We start from the raw sequence: 21,180 nt of genomic DNA, 5'->3' as shown, positions 1-21,180 counted from the left end.
GTTGACAAAACCCTGTAGTCTAGACATACCCTAAGATAGATGTATCTCCATATATTGATACCCTGCAAGCCATGGGACAATACAGTGTTCTGTGTTGGCAGATTTTCTGTAACTTTTTTTTTTTTAAAGATTAAAACCAAAGCTCAAAGGTCGTTCTTAGAACAATTTCTGTTCATGATCTATGATAATGAATGGTTCTACATTGGAACGGGGGGTAATAACTCAGAATTGGGACATTTTAGGCTCAGAATAAATGTAATCTGTGCCCCATGACGCGGTATCTTTCAGAAGCAGGGTTGATGGTAATTGTAACACTGAAACTTTTTGTCTCCTTTTGGACAAGTTTGCTTTTTGAATGACTGTTCTACATACAGGGGTGGTACTTTACACTGAAAGCACTTCCCTTTGTCTCCTCTGTGTTTGACTCCACAGACTGAGCTGAGTAACTTCGCTCACAGTTCCATGCTCCTTCGTCAACCGTTCCATCCCAAGTTTCAAACAGTGTTCCAACCATGTAACTTGAAGGGAGCGTTGCAGCTCATTGAAGACTTTCATGCCCAGGTCAAAGTTGATTGGAGCCCTCACAAAACTGTGAAGAAGAGTGGTATGTAGCTGAAGGGGCCCATTTGTAGGGCAGTTATAGCTTGTTTGGTGTGACCCCCCCCACCACCACCCAGATGAGATGGTTTCCAGATATTTTGCTATGATTTAAAGTGGAATGTAGCATTATTTTGCAGCCTTGTTTCTAATACGTCTTTAAGCAATGACCTTGGTATTATTTATCATCTTTTGCTACTTAAGGCACAAAAGTGTGGCACAGTAAGCTCGCATCATGGGGATTTGTCCCAGATTGCTTAGCTTGGCAGTTCGGAATGCGTGCTATGTCTGAAGATGTTTAAAGTGCTGGAAGTCCCTCAAGATAGCAACAATGAATCAGAAACATTTGTCCCCGGGGTTTGAATGATACATCAGACATTTTCTTTGGGTTGAGAGGATTGTACTAACAGGACTAGGAACTTTGAACTGTGAAACTATAAAGTTAAAAAGTATTCTGAATGGATTGTTTTGGAAACTTGTGTCATGACTTTCTCTCTGCCAAATGATAGCCAGATGAGTGAAATGGAGCCGTTCACTGGTTAGAATCAAACAGAGCTGCTTCATCCTTCCACCAAGCCAGTATTGCACATACAAGTCTGTGGGGAAATCAACAGGAGAAGTAACTTTCACTGGGGCCGATTAAGTTCTTTGGTTTAGAACACAATGAATTAAACCGAAGTCTCAGGGGTTTTTTTTTTTTTTTTTTTGGGGGGGGGGGGGGATAACATAACCCCAGCATTTACCATTTTCACAGCTTTTTACAGTACAGTAAAGGTGAATTTCAGACCATGAGCATCTATGCTTGTGAGGCTCATCAACTTATGCTGATCTGTGGATTCTTCTCACAGCAAATGAATTCCCCTGCCTTCCAAAGCAAGTGGCATGGATTCTGGCAACGCGAAAAGTCTTTATGTACCCAGAGCTGTTACCAATTTGCTCCTTGAAAGCAAAAGCCCCCCAGAACAAGATTATCTTCACAAAGGCAGAGGACAAGTAGGTGTTGAATGTAAATGTGTGAAATAAATACAAATTGGGGCATCTTTCCATGGAGGGAAAAGGAGGGTGCTGTGGCCAGCCAATGGGATTTCTGGACAGTCTGGAATAACATAATCAGATGACAGCTTTGGTGTTCCCAGCAGTCGAACAATTGCTATGAGTTCAGTAGGCCAGACAAATGTAGTCTGGTGTATTTTCCACGCCAGTGTGTGTATTGGCTTCCAAAATGATCAGAGGTCCAAAACCAGCTGATTTAGTAATGTGTCTCCCGTCGAATTCTGTGCTGGAGTCATGTAACATTTAGTTTCATTAGATTATCCCACGGTAAGCATTCAGCAGTTGATCGGGAGGTTTTAATTCTATACTCTTTTCCATGGGGATAGTGTTGCTCTGGATGACCAAACTGAGACTCTCCAGGGATGTTAGCAGATGTGATGGACAAGCTGAGAGCTTTTACAGTTTCTTGGTTTGAATATTTTTTTTCCTTTCAGTTTATTAGCTTTGGGCCTGAAACACTTTGAAGGAACAGAGTTTCCTAAACCTTTGATCAGCAAGTATCTCCTGCCAGCAAAGACTGCGCACCAGCTGACAGTGAGAATCAAGAACCTCAATATGAACCGGGCCCCTGACAATATTATCAAGGTGAGTGACACAATTTGTAGTGTGTGTAATACATGCATCCATGTGTGAGGTGCTTGTGGTGGGTTGGATCACATGGGTCCCCTTGGGGTTATCACCCAGTGTGCTGGTTAAGCCACTGAGCCTGCCCTCCAGAGCCAGAAGCAATGGACTCCCCCCAGCCAAGGCACAGAGTTGGGGTCACACACACCCTGCAGAGCAACACAGACACTGAACCAGCTTAGCTGTGGGAGGGCTCTGCTATAAGATCGTTGAAAGCCCCCCATAAGATCAACCCTGAAATAAATCCGTCTTACTCTGTATAAAAGTTTTGCACAGAGAACGCTTATAAGTTGGCCGCCTTTATCAGTGAACGAGAGAAGTGCACGGTGGTTGCTCCCCCCAGGGAACTGTTATTTACAGTGGGTTTGATAATTAACAAGAGATTTTTTTTAAGTATAAGTAGGATTTAAGTGGTTGCAAGTAGCAACTGATCCAAGTAAGTTACTAAGCAAAATAAACAAAACATGCCAGTGAAGCCTAATACACTGAGAGAAATGGTTTCAAAGTATGTTCCTCACCCCTTGTCCTTGGTTCAGAGTTGCTGACCTTAGTCTCCCCTTCCCCCGCCCCACCTCTCTCCTCAGTATTATAAAAGAACAAAGCAGTTGCCCATCTTGTTCAAATGTTGTGAGGAGATCCAGCCTTCGGAGTGGAAACCCCCCGTGGAAAGGGAAGAGCAGCATTTGCCCTTCTGGCTGAAGGTACAGTGCCTGCTGTGTAGAGGCACCTCGCCGCCTCCTGTCTTATTCCTAGAGCTCATTAACCTTTTAGTGCTGATGCCTTGAACTGTGCAGTTGAGCTAGTTAGAATATTAGCCGTGCGACGCTGGTGTGTGTGTCGGGACTGGCCACCACCCTGCAGGCAACAGCGTTGCCATATTCCTTGCTGCCCCCTACAGTCTGCTGACACAGACGTTCTAATTTTGGGCCTGTTGCCCTGGGAATAAAGTGCAGAGCTGGGGGGATTTGAATGTTCTGTCATGGTATACAGTCCTTATGCCTGTAGTGCCTAAGTACTTCTCAGCCGTTATTCTTTCCTCACAACCCCTTGTGTGGAAGGGACAAATGGAGGCACAGTGAAATTAAATGACTTGCCAAGGTCATACAGGAAGTATGTGGCAGAGCCAAGAATTGGATCCAACTCACCCAACCCCAGTTTGGGGTTTTATCATATGCCTATCCTCTTGGGGAGCTGATGACACTTGATTCTTGCTAAGAGTCTTTACAGTCAGTTTGGAAGAGACTCATCAGGGTTATGAGGTTTGTGATCGCATTGCTCCTTCCAGATCTTCACAGCAAACTTGTTGGAGGCTTTCAAAGTAAAACTAGTGAGCACTAGGCAGTAAATAAAATACCCTCATTCCGAGGGAGTCGCTGCCTTCTGCTCTGGAATAAGGATTTCTGTGTTGCCTCCAGGTGGTAAGGGCTGGGGACTTAAATAACTGAAGTTCTTGTCTTTTGCAGGCAAGTTTGCCCTCCATTCAAAGGGAGCTGAAGCAGTTAGCAGAAGATGCCGGGGAGGCAGCAGGTTCACCCAGTGCCGAGTCGGCTCTTTTGAGGACAGGGAAAGACATTATGGAATCACAGTGTGATGAAAAATACCCCCTGCTCATGCCCAAAGGAATCGTGCTGACCCTCAAGCCGCTTGCCAACCGTTTCTCCAGGAGAGCTTGGCGGCGGCAGGGGTCTGCAGCCCTGAAGCCCCTACTCATCCGACCAACCCCCTGTCTGCAGCCCAGTGCCAATGCAATTAACATTCAAAAAGCTGCTGTAAAGTTACCCCAGCCAGATGCTCCTCCGAGCAAAGTGGTGGTTCAAATTCCCCAGTTGATCCAGCCAGCCGCCGTTCTGCAGGCTGCGCCAGGAATGCCGCATTTGAACATCCCGTCGGCAGTAGGAAGCGGTGACCGCTTTGAATTTCAGAGTGTGCTCTCCACTTTACAGCCTGATTCCCAGACTTCTGTCCCAGCAGCTGTGCCCCCAGCACAAGTGTCCTCCGCCCCGCTGACGTTTCAGACAAAAGTGCTGCCAGCGTTGACGGCGTCAAAAATCCGCAAGCCTTGTGTCCGTAGGGGGTACCAAAAGAGAAGAGGAACGAAACCTGCTCCTCTGATAAAGGCTGCCCCTTTGATCCAGCCAGCCCCTGTCATCTTTACTGTGCCTGCTGCTACTGTGAAAGTGCTTAGTCTCAGCAATGGCTGCAATATGATTCAGCCCATAAATACATCCGTTGGCCGGGGCACGCAAACCATTCCAATTACGACTTTGTTGGTAAATCCCACAACCTTCCCATGCCCATTAAATCAGACTCTAGTGTCCACTTCCCTCCCTCCCTTGATAGCCTCCCCAAATGCGGTAGGTCTTCCTGCTTCCTCACTGGCTGAAGACAAAGAGCGGTTGAATCCACTCGCTTCCTGCTGTGGTGTGAGTGATGAAAATTCCCACCCCGTAGCAGAGCCTAAAGAGGAGCCCCAAGAGCTGTATGCATCCTGTTCAGCCATCTCGCCCAAGAAGGAAGACGGCACCGGTCCTGCTACTCCAGACAGTGACAGCCAGGACAAGGTTAAAGAGAGCGACTGCTGTAGTTGGATAGTTGTGGAGACAACAAAGGAGAAGGCCTTGGAGCCATTGCCGCTGGATCTCTTACCACAGTTGGATTTAGAAGAAACGGTGAAAACTGAGCCCGCAGATCCCAGCGATGCCCTTGAAGAAACACACCCAACTCAGGAGAAGAAAAACTTGGTGAGTGCTGAGATCAAGGAGGAATTCATACTGGATCTAGGGCAAGAGCTTGACATGGAGGTCCCATCTGAGCATCCGAGTGAACAGAAGGAAATAAAAAAAGAGTGCACGTCCCCTCAGGAGAAGGGGGAGGAGAAGGGACAAGATGAGGAGGTACCTGCGGAGGATGAGCAGCAGTTGGAAAATATTGATACAGCTGGGATGGAAACGAGCAATGAGTCTTCCAAGAACGCCTCTCACTCAGCAGATGTTGATGCAGAGTTCAGTAGTCCCTTTGGGAAACCAGAGGACTCATCCAGTGGGGATGGTCAGTCTGTAGGGACACCGGCTGGTCCTGAGGTGGGAGGAGAGAAAGACGGACAAGAAGAGGAAGAGGAGGAAGATTTTGATGATTTTACTCAAGATGAGGAGGATGAAGAAGAAATGTCGTCAGCGTCAGAAGAATCTGTACTTTCTGTGCCAGAACTTCAGGTAAAAACTTAGCAACTTAGAAATGAATTCTGCCAAGGAGATAAAGCGACACTTTGTAAAAAGCCATCTCGTATGTTTATATGACACCAAGAATGTGCGTAGCACGTGACAAATTAAAAGACCAACTCCTGCCCTGAGGAGCTTACAGACCAGGTTAGGTGCATAAATTGCAAATGGTAGATTTCAGTTCTTCTGGAGGTGTAAGGGCTTCTTCAATCGAGTTTGCTCCTTGTTTGTTCTGCGCACTGTGCAGAAATTATTTTTACTGAGTTTCTCAGGATAAAATAAGTCAAACAAGCATAACAAATAGACAAAGCCCTACCAAGGAGATTCAGGCATGGTTCCACACATGACTGTCAGATTACTTGGATTTTAGCAGCCATGTGGAGGCTGACTGCTCCGGTTCCTGGCTCAGTTGGTATCACGTGTCACTGTTAATTATCTTAGTCATAAGTGGCAAGGTTTAAGTTGATACCTGAGGCTAGTAATTAGAATTGCAGTTAAACGAGGTGGAAGCCGAAGGGCATACAAGGGCTCACGATTTTTGTTTCCTTTTTATCTAAAGGAGACGATGGAAAAACTGACTTGGCTTGCCACAGAGAGACGTCTGAGCCAGGAGGGAGATTCCGAGGAAGAGAATTCCCAGGAAGAGAACTCCGAGCCAGAAGAGGAGGAGGAGGAAGAGGGTGAAGGGGAGGGAATGGAGCAGTCGCAAAAAGAAGATGAAATGACAGATGAGATAGCTGAAGATGTAGCAGAGGAACCCAAATCTGCCTTTGCTTTTACAAATGTTGCCCCAGAGGTGGAAACCAGCAGACTGCCGCCAGGTGAGTTAATTGCCTCTCTGTGGAGATATGACCTTACACTGTTGGGAGCAACACGAAGAAAATTCCCAGCCGCAGATTCCCTGCCCCCAGAAATGTATATGTTGTTCTGCTCAGCCCTCTCCAGGACAAGCTCATTTGATTGATAGAAAATGATACACACAGACCCTCTTCTCTCACATGGAGTTTCCCAAGCACTTCAATAGAAGGATACTGGTTTAGTTTAAACAATAAATAAGCTTATCAACTACAGAAAAAATAGGGTTTAAGTGATTACAAGTCATGAGGCATACGTCGCAAATGGTTACAAGAAAAGTTAAATGCAACTAACACCTAACATGACGAGCGAAGTGCATTTTGAAGCAACAGTCCCACCACATGCTTTAGCGGTTTGGCTGGATTTGTTTCAGCCAGCCTCCCACCCTCAGTGCAAAGCTGTTTCTTTGTTCCTCCGGGATAAGGAGAAAGGGAGGGGTAACAGGAGATCTGTTCCTCAGTCAGATGCTTTTTTCTCTCCTTTTTTGAGAACGTCTTTCACCTGGGGCTGAAGAGAAGACAAGCCTGTGGGTATTGGAACCTCGACCCATTCCTTTGCCAAGACGTTGCTTCACTCAGACGTTGCTTTTTTTCTGCCAGAGTTGCCCAAAAATGTCACTAAATAACATTCAAAATAAGGTTTATATAGATGCATGTGTGTCCAGGAGAGTATAGTCATAAACTCATTCCCAAGCAGCTTGACAAGTGTTAATAAAATCCATTCCGTGCTCCTCCTCTGACACTAACTTGATGGGCAATAGTCTTACTGGCTGGCTGTTGAGCGTGTCCTCAGACGGGATTTCATGGGCTGAGATCACTAGAATCAGGAGGCTTATGAAATACTTTGCTGAAGCCAGGCACGCTTTGGCGAGAGCAGGATCAAATGTAACAGTGGGCAGCTAACCGCAGGGGACGGAATTAAAGGGGAGCCAAAATCAAGCTAGCTCCACTTTTGATCCTGCTACACAGCGGCGAGAGAACACGTTTTGGGTAAAAACGAGTCCTGGTGAATGTGCTGCGCTCTCAAGGAGCACCTGGCTTTAGCAAAGTGTTTCATGAGCCCCCGAAATTTTTTTCCCTTCTGCAGATTTTAGTGCTCTCAGCCCAAGAAATCCTGGAATGGGATACCTTCCAAGGAGATGCTCAACCAAGAGGCAATGAGATTGACTTGGTGTGCAAGAGAATGTCAGAGGAGGAGCATGGATTGGATTTTATTAACACTGTTGAGCTGCTTGTGAGTGGTTTTGTGACTGTACTTGTGGGTGACGTCTCTTTCTGAATGTCGCTGTCATCAGCAATGAAAGTCACTTAATTTTTCACTAGTCACTTGGTCATTTATTTCCTTGCTAGGGCAACCAAAAAGTTGCTAAATTGAGTGACAAGTAGCTAAGTGTTGCTGCCGATGACTAAAAAAGTCCCCATGTAAGTGAAGTCTTTAAGTAGAACGCATAACCCCAGGGTTTAGGAAGAGAGGGGAAGATAATCACACTGAAAATAACCATTGCTCTTAAGTCCAGGAGATCTGTGGGCGTCTGTCATTTTTTCCCCCAAAAGCAGACTGCACTGTCTCAGGGTACATCAATATTACAGGCTTTTGTCGACAGATACTGTCAACAAAGCTTCTGTCGACAAAGAGCATCTAGACTACATCCAGTTCTGTCAACAAAGCAAGTCGCTTTGTCGATATGACAGTGTAGATGCGAAGAACAGTGTAGATGCAACAACGCCTTCTGTCGACAGAACTCTGTTGACAAAAGGCGTTATTCCTCGTACAATCAGGTTTACAGCCATCGACAAAACTGCTGAGTTCTGTCTGTTATGTTGACGGAACTCAGCATCAGTGTAGATGCAGGTATAGTTTTGTCGACAAAAGTCCACTTTTGTCGACAAAACCCTGTAGTCTAGACACACCCTCAGATAGTGAAGCATTCCCAGGAGGAGGCAAATGGGTATTTTATAGAGAACTTTCCATCAGTAGATCTCACAGTGCTTCACAATCTTCAGTGTCGTTAGCCTCACAACAAATCTGTGTTTTTATTGCCCCATTTACTGCTGGGGAATGAGGCACGGAGAGATTAAGTGATGTGTCCAAGGTCATGCAGGAAGCCTGTGGCAGAGTAGGAAACTGAGCCTGTGTTCCCTAGTCCTAGACTAGCGCTTTCAGCACTTAAGCATCTTTCCTGCTCTTTGTCTCTCCTGTTCTGAGCTGGGCTGTGTCCTAGCTCTCCCACGTAAGAGCTTGTGAGGCACAGTAATAACACTGACCAGGTGTATCCCGTTCCTTGTCTGAGCCTCAAGGCCTTGGACTGCCCTTTGTCTCCTGGTCTCTGCTCTCTGGGTGGCAGGCAGTGAAAATGAGGCAAGTGTGTCCACGCTCTAGAGAGAGAATCTGTCCTGCCGACTCAGAGGGATGGGGATACTTAGCCCAGTGTATAATATGCGGTTCCCTTCTCTGCTAACATTAATTTTCTGGGGGAGGGGCACACAAAATAAAGGGGAGCTTGTGTGACCCACGACCCACTCCATGGTCTGCCGGGACAGGAATATGTCTGTGGGCCAGGGTCTAATGATGAATAAAAGGAAGGGAGCTCTTTCCTGGCAGACAGCATGGCCCACCGCTCTGCCTCAGCGGCGCTTTGCGTTTCCCTGGGCTGAGGAATGTGCATGGGGCCTCTGCTTTCAGATGAGAATGCCAAAGTGCCTGGGAAAACCAGGAACTCCCAGAGAGCCAGGAGTAAGAGGGGACGGGCTCGCGCCAGCAAAGATACCTCCAAGTTGCTGCTGCTGTATGACGAAGAGATTCTGGAGAGAGACCCTCTCCGGGAACAGAAGGATTTGGCATTTGCCCAGGCCTACCTGAACCGGGTAAGAAGGAACAGGCTGCCATTAGAGCTTGGGCGTCAGACAGAACCTGAGTCTTGTATCCCTGTTAAAATAAAGAATCACGTTTCTGGCTTGTCCCGGTAGGGCTGTAAAATCCTGTTTAGCTGGTTAAACATGAGCTTTAATCGGTTAATGGCGTAAGAGGGAGGCAGCCCCCTCACGTGCCATAGCCGGGCTGGAGCAGCCCCAGCTTGCAACATGTGTTCCCAAGCCTGCTGTGGACAGGAGCTACTCTGGCCGGGCTGGAGCGCCCTGGCCCGCGGCCGGCAAGGAGCTGCTCCAGCCCCCAGCAGGTAACCGGGTGATGCTCACCGCTTAACCTGTCACATCCCTATTGTCCATTTCCCTTTCCTGAATTAACTCCTGAGCTACTTAGCTGAAGCATCTGTCCAGATCTGATGTGTTTCCGTAATTGGTGACCCACTTGGGATCAGTCCTCCTGCCTCTTGTGGCCATTCCCCGCTCCTGAATCTAGAAAATAATGTGCTTGCTGGTGCAGCAATGTGAAAAAGTGAAGCACAGATGCTGGGTGCTGAAGATGCTACTGAATTGCCTTTTCTTTCCGGCTGAGCTTTCGTAAGCAAGGAGAAAGCGTCACGCTTGTCTGTGCCCTGCAGGTGCGTGACGCTCTGCGCGATGTGCCAGGGAAGTACGATGACTTCCTTCGCGTTATCTACGAGTTTGAGACCAGCACCCACAAGCCGACTGCTGTGGATCTCTATGCCACGCTGCAGACCCTGCTGCAGGAGTGGCCGCAGCTGCTCACAGACTTCGCGGCCTTTCTTCTCCCCGAGCAAGCCCTGGAGTGTGGACTGGTAGGTAAAAGGGAAAAGCGAACTGGAGAGTTGGAGAAGACAAATGTAGTGAGCCTTACAGGAGCGCAGACAGAATGAATTATAGAGGCAGGGATAAATGGGATAGCGGTGCTAATTATTCATGTTTCCACAAAATCTTCCCCAGGGCTGAGGGACGCTGTAGTACAAAGCTACAGCCACCTCCATCTGCAGATTTAAACATCTGGACTGGTCAGTAAAGGTGGCCTAGTTTAAATTCCTCGGCAGCGTCTCGGAAGTCTTTATAGAGGTGGGAAGCTAGTTTTCAATGGCTGCAGCGTTCGGTTTGAGGCCCAAGGGAATGGTAAAGTTCTTGGCTGGCGTGGCTAGACCTGCCCGTATTGATTGGCGTGGCAGGAGTGAAAAGGCCCCCCTTGTTCTCTGGGCAGTTTGAAGAACAGCAGGCGTTTGACAAGAGCCGGAAGTTCCTCAGGCAGCTGGAAATCTGTTTTGCTGAAAATCCCACCCACCATCAAAAGATCATCAAAGTGCTGCAGAGCTGTGCAGACTGCCTCCCCCAGGACATTGCAGAGGTAACCAGAATGCTCTCTCCCCCTTCCCCAGAGGCTCCAGGGGTGGGTTCCCCTGTAGCTCTTTCCCTCCCCATGCAGAGGGCAGTGGTGTAACCAGCCCTGAGCTGCGCCTGGAGTCAGAGCAGAGAGAACAGAGCTATCACTATGGCTAATTGCCCCCTGGCTTCTTATCACCCTGAAGGCTGATGCTGTAGTGTCTCTGCCTAAGGTTTCTGGGCAGACTCCTCAGTGCCAGGATGATTCCAGGCCGTACTCTGATCCAGAAATGAGCTACAGTGCGGCTGGTAACACTGAGCCCGAGCTTGGGTGTTTGTTTCTAGCAGAGTGTCTTGTGTTGCCCTGGCTGGATTCCAGCCTTCTCTTACTCCAGCGTTTCCCCCACAGCTGAAGACCCAGATGTGGCAGCTGCTGAAAGGGCATGATCACCTGCAGGATGAATTCTCCGTCTTCTTTGACCATTTGCGCCCGTCCGCCCGCCGCATGGGAGACTTTGAGGAGATCAACTGGACAGAGGAGAAGGAGTATGAGGTGGAGAACTTTCCCTAAACGAGGAGGGGGATGTAGGGGGGCTGAGAGGCTTGGTAGGGAGGCTACAGGCCCAGAGAGGAAGAGATGGGGAGCAGGATCTCAGCTAGTTGGTGGCGGGGGATGATCGGGATGAAAATGTCAGACTCCGCACGTGGTACTTTTGACGTGGCTGCGCACTTATTGCGCTGTCCTGCAGTGGAGCTTAATGCAAAGAAACCCTTTCATGGGAGAGCGAAAGCTCCGCTTGGCGTGCTGCTGACAGCCCCCGGGCCTCTTTCAGTTTGACGGGTTTGAAGAAGTGTCCTTGCCGGATGTGGAGGAGGAGGAGGAAGCCCCCAAGCTGCACGCAGCCTCAAAAAATAAGAAGAGGAAAGAGATCGGAGGCCAGAACAACGACAAGGTGGGACTAGCGCGTCTTACTAGCTTGCCACACGCAGCCTCTTCTGCGCTGTAGCCTGTTGGGCTGGCCTGCTTGCTTGCCTATAGAGAGAGTCCTGTTTCCTCATGGTTCTGTTGACTTACTATTTGATTGTGGTAGGTTTCTAGGAAAGGAGTTGGGCTGAAACCCAAGGGACTGACAGGCCACACTCTGCCCACAGGCTGGGTCTGGCTCGCCAAACATTTTCCTCCAGCTTGCCATAATCTGCCAGGCCAGGGCCAGAAGAAAACCTCCCACGGCCCAGCGGGGCGCTCAGGCAGCCTGCCTGCTGTGGCCCCAGCCACGCTGCTCCCAGAAGCGCCATGGCTCAGTGCTGCTGGCAAGTGTGTCTCTGCATCCCCTTCCTGGGGAGAGCGATAGCAGGTTTCTATGCACTGCCCCTGCCAGTGGGAGCTGGGGGGGGGGGTCCTCTCCTCCCACGGGATGCACAGGGACACACTGGGCACTTTCCTTCGGCTCTGGGCTGGAAGGTCATGGTGGACTAGAGGAAACCATTTGGCGAGCCATATCCAGCCTGCAGGCGGCATTGTGCACACCCCTGCCGTAGCTCAACATACAGGGTCTGGTCCGTAGGCCTGTAAGGTCGGCTTGCGTGTTGAAGCCAAGCAGTAGCCGGCAGCTTTGACCGGCCTGCCTGCCTGCCTGAGTCCCTGCTGCATCACCAGCCAGGAACTGAGCCTGCACCCCCCTGCCCTAGGTCAGAACCCAGGAAGTCTCCACATCAGTTCCGCCTGCTGTCACGTGTGGCATGGCACCGTCGCATGAAGGAGAACAGAGAGAAACTCCCATAGTGTTACTTTGTGGGTCAGCGACTCTCTGCCCCATCTGCAGGAAAAGATTAACATGCATAGAAACAATGACACTTCGCTGTCAGCCCGGGCATGTTCCCGGGGAAAGCCTTAAGGTAGATGGAAGGCCCTGTAGCCACGCTTTGGGAGCCACAAGCTGATCCCACCGTGAGCAGTGAGGGACCTCCAGGGCTAGGTCAAGATGCTTCTAAATCCCCTAGGTACTAGTGTTGGCGAAATGACTCTGAATCCACATCCTAATCCTGGCCCTTGGAGTGGGTGTACCCAGGATTATGACTTTGGACCCCCATGGGGGGCATGGGATAGTGTGCCTCTCTTTTCGGAGGAAGGTCCAGAGCCAGCCCTTGGCTGCAGAGATCAGATCACCACCTTCCCGCTAGGGATGTGACTGGTTAATCGGTGGGGGCTGGAGGCCTCCCCTCCCCATTTAACTGGTTAGCTAATTAAACTGGATTGTACATCCCTACTTCCCGCAGACTTAAGAACCCGTTGTGATTATGGTTAAGGGTAGTACAGCAAACTCCTGAGGTTGTGCAGAGACTTTGAGCGGACTTGAATGAGCTTTTGCTAAAAGGCCGAGTCCCAGCACCCTTGAACTGTCCTGTAGCGTCCACTGACTCATTTCCCCCTCACCTGTGGACAGTCTCCCCTCCTACAGGGTTGGCTGGCCTATAAGAGGAACCCACTGACTGCTTGTCTGCTTGCTCTCTGGGAGTCACAGCATGATGCCAGCAGGCCCCAGGGACGTTAGTGGAAAGCCCACAGTATCTGCAGTGGTCGGGGGGCTACCCTAAGAATTGTCTTCTAAATACTGGGGCAGTGATTAGCATTATCCGCGTTCACAATCTGTGCGCCTGCCGTGTGTCCTCAGAGCGAACTAAACTGTTACTAGCTCTTGCCAGTCCTAAGCACGCTGCTTAACCCCCTTGAAGTACAGAGAAGTTGCCTAAGGAAGGGTCATGCTGTCACACTGATAAAACTGGCAGATCCAAGAAGTAGCCTGCTGAGATCCAGGCAAACGTGTCTAGGAGGACACATGTGTCCGTAGAAATGGTCCCAGTCTCTGAGGAGTTAGGGACCAGGAGGAGAGGGATTAAAATGCGTCGGCCCAAACTTCAGCTGCTTTGATCTGTGACTTGCTGTAGTTCTCGTGCGGGATTGTCAGCCTGGCCCTGCTCTGGCTCTTTGGACTGGCCAGCCTGGACCCGCTTTGGTCGGTGGGCAGTGTTGCATGCACAGTGGTCTCTGCGGGGCAGGCAAGCCCTTGTCAGGTGCTGTGTTTGTTTCCAGGAGGCGGATTGGGTGGAGGGGGTGAAGGAATGCGCATGCTCCTGCCACGATGGGAGCAGTGACCCCAAACTAAAGAAGAGCAAGAGGAGAAGCTGCAGCCATTCCAGCTGTAAGGTCAGTAGAAGGGGGCTGTGCATAGGATGGTTGGGGAAGGAACGGTTGTGCTGAATATCCCATTGTTTGGCACCCTGATCATCCACCCAGGCTTGTTCTTCCCAGCTCTGGGCTATAACAAATATCCTAATGGGAGCCACCAAACTAAGCACCTCCCTCTTGTGTGCTCCGAGTGCCAACACTTCTCTTCTCATACGTCCTCCCCTCCCTTCGCTGTACCTCCTTGCCGTGCTATGAGACTTGTGTGTTCCTGCAAGACAGAGGTAAAACGCCGGAGGACGCTTGCTTAGCCGCTGTGTGAGCTGAACCATTGTCTGGTCATGGAGACAGAAGTGGGGTTTCCTGAGACAAAGTACATAGACCCCCAATGTGAAGGCTGAGCCTGAAGTGGGGGACAGCGAGGGTTCTAGGAAAATGTGGTCTAGAGCAGTGTTTCTCAACCTTTTTTTATGAAGTGCCCCTTTTTAAAAAAAAAATTAAGTACCCCCAGTACCTACAGTTTTCAGACACATTTTTTTCTGTCATTGAAACACATTTGTTTAAACAACTTAATTGTAGCGAGGTGGACAGTGACATTTTTGGGTGTAAAAAGGACGCAAATAATAAAGCGCTGTAAAACTGAAAACACAAATTCAGTTTTCTCCACATTTCAGTTGTGTTGACGTACCCCCCAGACGTCTTGCAGGTACCCCGAGGGTTCTCGAACCGCTGGTTGAGAAACTGGTCTAGATCAGTGGTTTCCAACTGCCGATCTGCGGACCCCTGGCTGCCAGGCCAGGCCCCCAGCTGCTAACGAGCCCCACCCGCTGGGGTTCCACACACCGCACCAGGGTGAGTGGGGCATCCGGCAGCTGGGTGTGCTGTGGCTGGAGCTGGGGCTGCAGTGAGGCTGTCCCTACTGGGGCAGGCTCCCCTTGGCCCCGGTTCCAGCTCTGGTGGCCGCTATGCTCTCTTCCCGGCTCTTTCCTTGTCTCAGAGGGTTGCCGCCAGGCACTGGTTGGTCCAGGCTGCGGGTCCATTTTTCCCCAAGTGTCCCTGGTTGGTTGGGAAGTGCTGCAGCCTTTGTCTGCCCAAGAGGCCAGCTGGGAGCAGGGCTGGGTACTGAGAAGGGCCCCAGGTTTCAGTGGGGAATCACCAGTCTAAGCGCTACACTTCATGGGGTTTCCTGCTGGATGCAGCCCTATAGCTCTTCTCTGTCCTCTTGGTCGTAGCCACCCGGCTGCCGCTTGGGTCCAACGGCCAGGCAGGATTTCTGTGGCCTAAATTCCTCCTCCCAGACGTTTCTCGGTAGAAATGCTCGCTGGCTACAGGCGGTGCTGTACTAACCATTGTCCTACCTCCTCTCCGCTGCTCTAGCCCAAGGAACAGCTGGGTAGAGGCAAGACATTTGAACTTTGTGTGTGTGATGGGTGGTTTATGGCAGGGGCTTCAGTGCTCAGAATTGTTGAGTGCCCCCGAAAGCAGAGGGTAGAAATACCCAGCCACTGGCTTGGGGTCAGGAATGCAATTTCTGCATGAGGAAACGGGAGTCTGATCGCCAGAAACCAAACACTGGTGTTACAGAAAATGGTTATTTTAACAAAGCCCTTTAGAAGCTGTCAGTGAGACTTCAGTTGCATTTTAATAGCCTTGCTCGTGCTGCCACCTGGGATTTCTTCTGTCTCTATTGCCTGGAAACGGTTTTTCTCTGAGGAAAAAGAAGTTTTCTAGCTTGGGGGCTTCTCATGCATAGGAAGCAAGGGAAATCAGGGTTCAGGAGTCCAAAAAGCAAGTCACTTCCTTGATTTTGACATTCATTAGACATTTATTTTTATTATCCCAACATCTGCATTTTGTATATTTGAAGAGCTCCTTATTATATTGGCATTACAATTCAAGAATTCACCATCTTTTAGTCCTCTGAAAAAGTCCACATGACCACCCCAGCCCTGTCAGTGGGATCCACAAAGCTGTCCCTTATTTAGACATGGATGCATGCCCCAATTTCATTTTTTCCTCTGGCTGGATGCTGCTGGCATGAGGGTTAAGAGCCCACCGCTCCATCCTGCATTGTCATTAATGTTTTTTGACACGAAAGCACTGTCTATATTTTTGGTTGTGTGCATACAGGAGCAATGCAAAATAACACATTAAATAATTACCATAATGAATATGCAAAAGCTTCAGTACCGGTCTGCCAAAAGTTTTTGAATGAGTTTGCTGGTTCGCACTATTAAAAGGTTGGGAACCGCTAGTCTTGATGATTGTATCCAAGGAGTAGGTATCCGTGGCTTGCTGCCATACCGGGAATGTATCTAGCAGGGTCCCACAGGGTCTTGATCTGATATTACCCGGTATTTTCATTAAGGCCTTGGCTAACGGAGTGGAGAGTGTGTGTGTCAGATAAGCTGGTGACAAGGAGAGGACTGATTTCATCAGGCCCTTGACACACCTGGAGAATTGTTCTGAAATGAAGATGAAATTCAGAAAGCACAAGTGCAAAGTGCTATGCTTAGGAAGGAAAAGTCGCACACACAAGTACAACATGGGCAAGAGGGAGGCAGCGGGGCTGCTGAACAGGATCTGAGGGTCCTACGGGCTCAGAAAGCGACGGAAGAATGTGATGCATTTGCTAAACTCAGTTTGGGGCGTGTGAACCAGAGTTCATGTGCAAGACATGGGAGGTGATTGTTGCGCTCTACTCCACCCCGGGGGAGACTGCAAAGTACTGGGACCAATTCTGGGACCACACTTAAGATGTAGACAGACTGGAGAGAGCCCAGTGGACAGCGTCAAAAACAATGTACGATTTAGAAAACTTGCCCTGTGAGGAACGGTTAAAAAAACTGGGCCTGTTGAGTCTTAAGAAGACCCGGGGAGGGGGCAGCGGCACTGAGAACAGTCTTCAAATATGTAAAGAGGATGGGGATCGATTGTTCTGCCTGCCCACTAGTGATAGGACGAGAAGCAATTGGTTACTTGGGTAGACGTTAGGGAGAACTTTCTATTGCCATGAGGAGTTCAGACCTGATACAGGCTTCCAGAGGTGGCTGAGGAATCCCCAGTGTAGGTTTGGAAGACAAAGGTGTCTCGGGGATTGTCCGATTTTCCTTTGTCCTACCTCAGGGCAAGTGGCTGGACGTCATGCCTTCCTAAGGGCCCTTCAAGCCCTACCACCTTTCTCAGCCTACTCGAGGGCTGTGGGGCTAGGAGTGGGGCAGCTACACTGAGTCCGTATACTGGTCACTGGCTGGAGGGAGGCCCCGCTGCCTCACTACCACAGACGGACTAGTTAATGGGTCCAGGAAGCCCTGCTCCAGGGCTGGCCCACCAGCAGCGGGTAAGGCGGGGCAGCAGCTGAGCAGTTCTGGGGTCCAGGCCCTAGCTCAAAGCTATAAGCAGTTCAGACTCAACAGCCGTTCATAGAGGCCCAGCCCTTCGTCAGGGCAGGGCAGCAACCTGGCAAACAGGGCTCTAGCCTGGCTGCAAGCCAAGCAGCAGTTCGTCAAAGCCACGACCCTGGTCAGGGCAGGCCAACCACAGGCAGTTTATAGAGCCCCGCCCTGGGTCAGAGCAGGGCAACAAACCGTCTAAGCAGTTTCCGGGTTCAGGCCTAGCTGCAGGCTGAGCGGAGATCAGGCGGAGAGCCAACAAGGGCAGGAGGGAACCTGCCACCCAAGGTGAGAGGTGGCAGGGGGCTCCAATGTGTCCCAGCCAGGGCCCTAACAGCGGCAGCACAGGCTGCCACCGGGTCAGCAGGGATCCTGGCTGCAACATGCTGACCAGGCCACTAGGTCAGCGGGGATCCTCGCCACAACGTGTTGGCCAGTTGGCCTCCATGTCCTCAGCTGACCCAATGTTTGCTGGGCTGCTTCCCAGTTCCCCCTGGGGGCCTATCTGCCTCGGCCACTGCTCCTTGGGGTCTGCCGGGACGATGGCGCTAGCAGTGGGTCCATGGGCTCGAGGTCCGGTCTGGGTCCATGGGCTCTGGCGTGTCCGTGGGCTCTGGGTCCGGATCAGTCAGCACCCCAGGTGGCCCAACCCAGTCTCTTGAGCCCAGCAGGGACCCTGGCAGCCCAGGGCAGTTCTCCTTTCTCGGCTGGGGCAGCTGGGCCTTCCTCCTGGGGCGTCTGGGTGGAGCGTCTGGCTGGTTCGGCCGCTGGGCGCCAACTGAGCTCTGAGCTCCTCCTTTTATACTTCTGGCCCCAGCTTTCTGCTTCCTGTGGGAGGGGCTGGGCTGCTCTGGCCCCGCCTTCCCGGGGCTCTCAGGGAGTGTTCCCTTCTGGGTCTGAGGGAGGCCAAGTTGCCTCACTACGTCTGTAACCTATCGCCTTTGTATTCTGATCAGCAGGTGTGTGATAGCAAGTGCTATAAAAATAAAGATTCTCAGGAGCTCGCGACCAGCCTGACTCAACGAGAGCTGAGCCCTCAGCCTGAGGGGCAGGAGCCTGGGACGTGTAAGGAGCCTGCAGAGGAGTCTCTGGAGTGCCGGGATGACGTGGCGAATGGCCAGAGCAGAACAAAACCCACGTCAAGGAGGGCGGATGCCCTGGGCTCAGGTCTGTGAAGCTCATTTGCATGGGCAGCTGTCACCTTGTGTGTCCTCTAAATGCAGCTCCTTGGAGGTTACAGTGAGGATGGGTTAGAGAGTTAATTCAGCTTTTCCGTGTGCCTCCCCTTGGTTGTGGATGGCCCCAGTACCCAGTGTACAAAGCATACCTGCCCCCATGTCGCTCAGCTTAGCCCACTGTGCCCTCGATCTATAGTACTTATTTAGTGCCCCCCTCGTAATTCCAACCCGTCCCCTCCCAGCCACCTTTTAAATCCTCTCCGCACTTAGCGTCCCTTGGGTCTGTCACAATGAAATATGCCGGGTGTCTGGCAGTGCAAATCGCTAAGGGCCCTCCCCCCATCTGTCAGCGCAGCTGGATTACAGCTTGCTGGGCCAGGTTCAGATATACCACGTGGGTACCAGGAGGCCCAGCAGATGTGCGCATGGAGATGCCATCTGGTTTGCAAGATGCCCAAGTATTAAGGGGCAGGCAGCACCGTGTCTGCTAGGATCAGGGGTGAAAGTAACTTAAATGCCTTATAGGTACTGTCCGATCACAGCCCCCGGCTCCCTCCCTGAGAAAAATGCTGCTGGCTGTGAGGACACCCCCAGGGTGGGCAGGGCTCGAACGCACAACCCTGCGGGTCCCAGGCCAATGCCCTATCCCCAGGCCACGCCAGTACCCACCCCACCTGCCTCCCTTCAGAGCGTCCCTTATCCTGCCTGCCTAATGGGGGAGCCAGCTCCATCCCTGGGAGGGGCCTCAGGGCAGGAGGGGTGGGGGAGGGTATGACAGTACCTGTAAGAAATGCTGAGTGTGGGAGGGAGCTCAGGGTCAGGGAGTGGAGGGGTAGGGGCTGAGGGGGTGCAGGAGTCAGGGTTGGGGGTTAGGAGGGGCTTGGGCAGGGGAGGTGGAGTGCAGGAGTCGGGGCGGGGCCCCCCCGAGATTTGTACCAGGACACTGTTTGCTCTTCCCCTTCCTGTCCCTGTCAGGGAGCGAGAGGGAAGCGCGCAGCTCGTCTGCCCCCTGCACTCCCCAGTCAGGGGGAGAGGCCTACAGCAAACGGCACTTCCCCCTGCTCCGTGACAGTGACGGGAAGGGGCTTGGACCGGGGAAGGGGAGGCTTCGGCCTCCTTCCCCCCTCGACCCTCCTGAAATGTATGTGTGTGTGTGTGTGGGGGGGGAGGCTTGGGGCTGTCCCAGACTGGTGGGGGGGGGGGGGGCACTTCCCTAGCCGGTTCCTTTAACCTCTCTGCTGCTTAGCCCGGCAATCTGCCCAGAGCCCTGGGAGCTCACTGCCGCCTCCTGTGGCCGAGCCCCCCCGGCTCCTCGCTGGAGCGGTGCCCTGGGATGCACTGGTCGGGTACTAGCACGTGCCACACCCTCACCTAGTCTAAAATGTCTGCCCTTCTCGTGGTGGCGGGTTTTGGGCAGGGTCTCCGCTGGAAGGACAGCTCATCTGCAGAGGCACTTCGGAAGGAGCGCTGCCGAAGAGCAGGGTCCCAGAGCTGAGTGCTCCCCCCACCCCTCTGGGCCCCCCAAGAGATGGGGTTGCTGCTGGGGCAAGTCTGACTGGAATCTCTGACTCTGCATGGACACACGGACCAGGAGTTCATCTAAAGCTGCCTCCGCACAAGAGCATCCCTTATGCCCCAGGAAGTGAGCGGGAGACCAGCCTGAAGCAGAGACGCGGAGGCACTGGGGAGGGCTCCCTTGGCCTGGCCAAGCAAGTCTCAGGGGCTGATTCAGCTGCAAACACAGGCTTCCCTGGAGGGAGCTCACGACAGACGATAGCCCTTCGGTTCAAGTCGTCTGCTAGCGCTGGACACCCTCCCCCCACACCCGGAGGGAGAGAAGGAGCAAGATTGGCCTTCCCTCCAGAAGGAAAGCGAAGTTGGGTGGGGCCAGTTAGAAACCTCAGGCTAAAGACCCTGGATAAGAGCTCCCACTTGCCATCCGAAGCGGCTGGGAGCGGCTGCGCTGGCGTCTCTCCTAGCCAGGAATCGCAGAGGCGATTACAGTCAAGTAGCAGCGACTGCCGCTTCGAGGCGCTGGAATGCGGAACAGGCCGGGGGCAAAGGGTGGATGAGCAGCAGCAGAAAATCATGGAAGCCACCGTGTGTGCAAAGAACAGCAAAGTCAGCTCTACCGGTGAGAAGGTCGTTCTCTGGACCAGGTACGTGCTTGTGCGTCGTTCTGCGCTCCTGCGGAGGCTCGTTTCACTGCTGCTCTAGCTTCCCCTTTGTCCGTCTTGCCAGCTCCCCCGTTCTGCCGTCCTCCCTTGGGTCATCTTGTCTGTCTTCTCTTCAGCCCCGCTTCTCACTAGGGCAGGCCAGAACAGCAGCAAGCCCCTTTGCACCCCACCTGGTAAACATGCTGACTGGTTTCAGGCAAGTTCTAGCAAGTCTAGTATTTTGGGCTGGGAACAAGGCGGGTTTTCTCCCGGAGCTCCTCAGCCCAGGCGTGGCCAAGTACAATGCCTGAAACTGGCTGTTGCCGGGTGGCAGCTCTCACGGGACCCACTTAGGGGGAGAGCCATGAAGATGCCCAAGTCCAATTTTTATAGCCACAACTGCTATCCACACAGCTGCATCTGAATTGCTAGGTGCCTTACTCTTTTCCCCCTTAGGCCCTGTGTGCTGCAGCCTCACTTGGGCCACTCGCTGGGCTCTGGTTTCCTGCATCTGCTGCCCTGTGATAGGCTTCTGGACCCCTTTGTCCCGCCTACACCACAGCAGGATGTACAAACTAGGGAAGGGAGGTGAGCGGCTGCCCAAGATGTAGGCAGGTAGCCCAGTCTGGTAGGTCGCCTCTGAGCCTGCCTATCCGATCTGGCCTCTGTTGAGTTCATTCAGCAGAGTCCTAGGGGGAAG

General features: G+C 51.7%; 1 protein-coding gene across 1 annotated transcript in view; it reads left to right on the top strand.

Moving 5' to 3' along the window:
* The window catches only part of GON4L (gon-4 like), a 53,003-nt gene that overhangs the window by 27,514 nt on the left and 4,309 nt on the right, over positions 1–21,180 (top strand). The window contains exons 16-29 of the mRNA XM_075907850.2: positions 433–604; positions 1,446–1,590; positions 2,085–2,235; positions 2,859–2,975; positions 3,738–5,486; positions 6,052–6,313; positions 9,030–9,211; positions 9,847–10,044; positions 10,452–10,595; positions 10,980–11,123; positions 11,404–11,523; positions 13,662–13,775; positions 18,106–18,313; positions 19,742–20,483. Of these exons, the coding sequence (XP_075763965.2) occupies positions 433–604; positions 1,446–1,590; positions 2,085–2,235; positions 2,859–2,975; positions 3,738–5,486; positions 6,052–6,313; positions 9,030–9,211; positions 9,847–10,044; positions 10,452–10,595; positions 10,980–11,123; positions 11,404–11,523; positions 13,662–13,775; positions 18,106–18,313; positions 19,742–20,483 (4,448 nt within the window). The remainder of the gene's footprint in view (positions 1–432; positions 605–1,445; positions 1,591–2,084; positions 2,236–2,858; positions 2,976–3,737; positions 5,487–6,051; positions 6,314–9,029; positions 9,212–9,846; positions 10,045–10,451; positions 10,596–10,979; positions 11,124–11,403; positions 11,524–13,661; positions 13,776–18,105; positions 18,314–19,741; positions 20,484–21,180) is intronic.

This window comes from Pelodiscus sinensis, chromosome 22 (genome assembly GCF_052426305.1).
Source record: "Pelodiscus sinensis isolate ZL-2025 chromosome 22, ASM5242630v1, whole genome shotgun sequence".
Classification (NCBI taxonomy): domain Eukaryota; kingdom Metazoa; phylum Chordata; order Testudines; family Trionychidae; genus Pelodiscus; species Pelodiscus sinensis.
The sequence above is the reverse complement of the archived record's forward strand: the minus strand, read 5'-3'. Positions and strand labels throughout refer to the sequence as shown.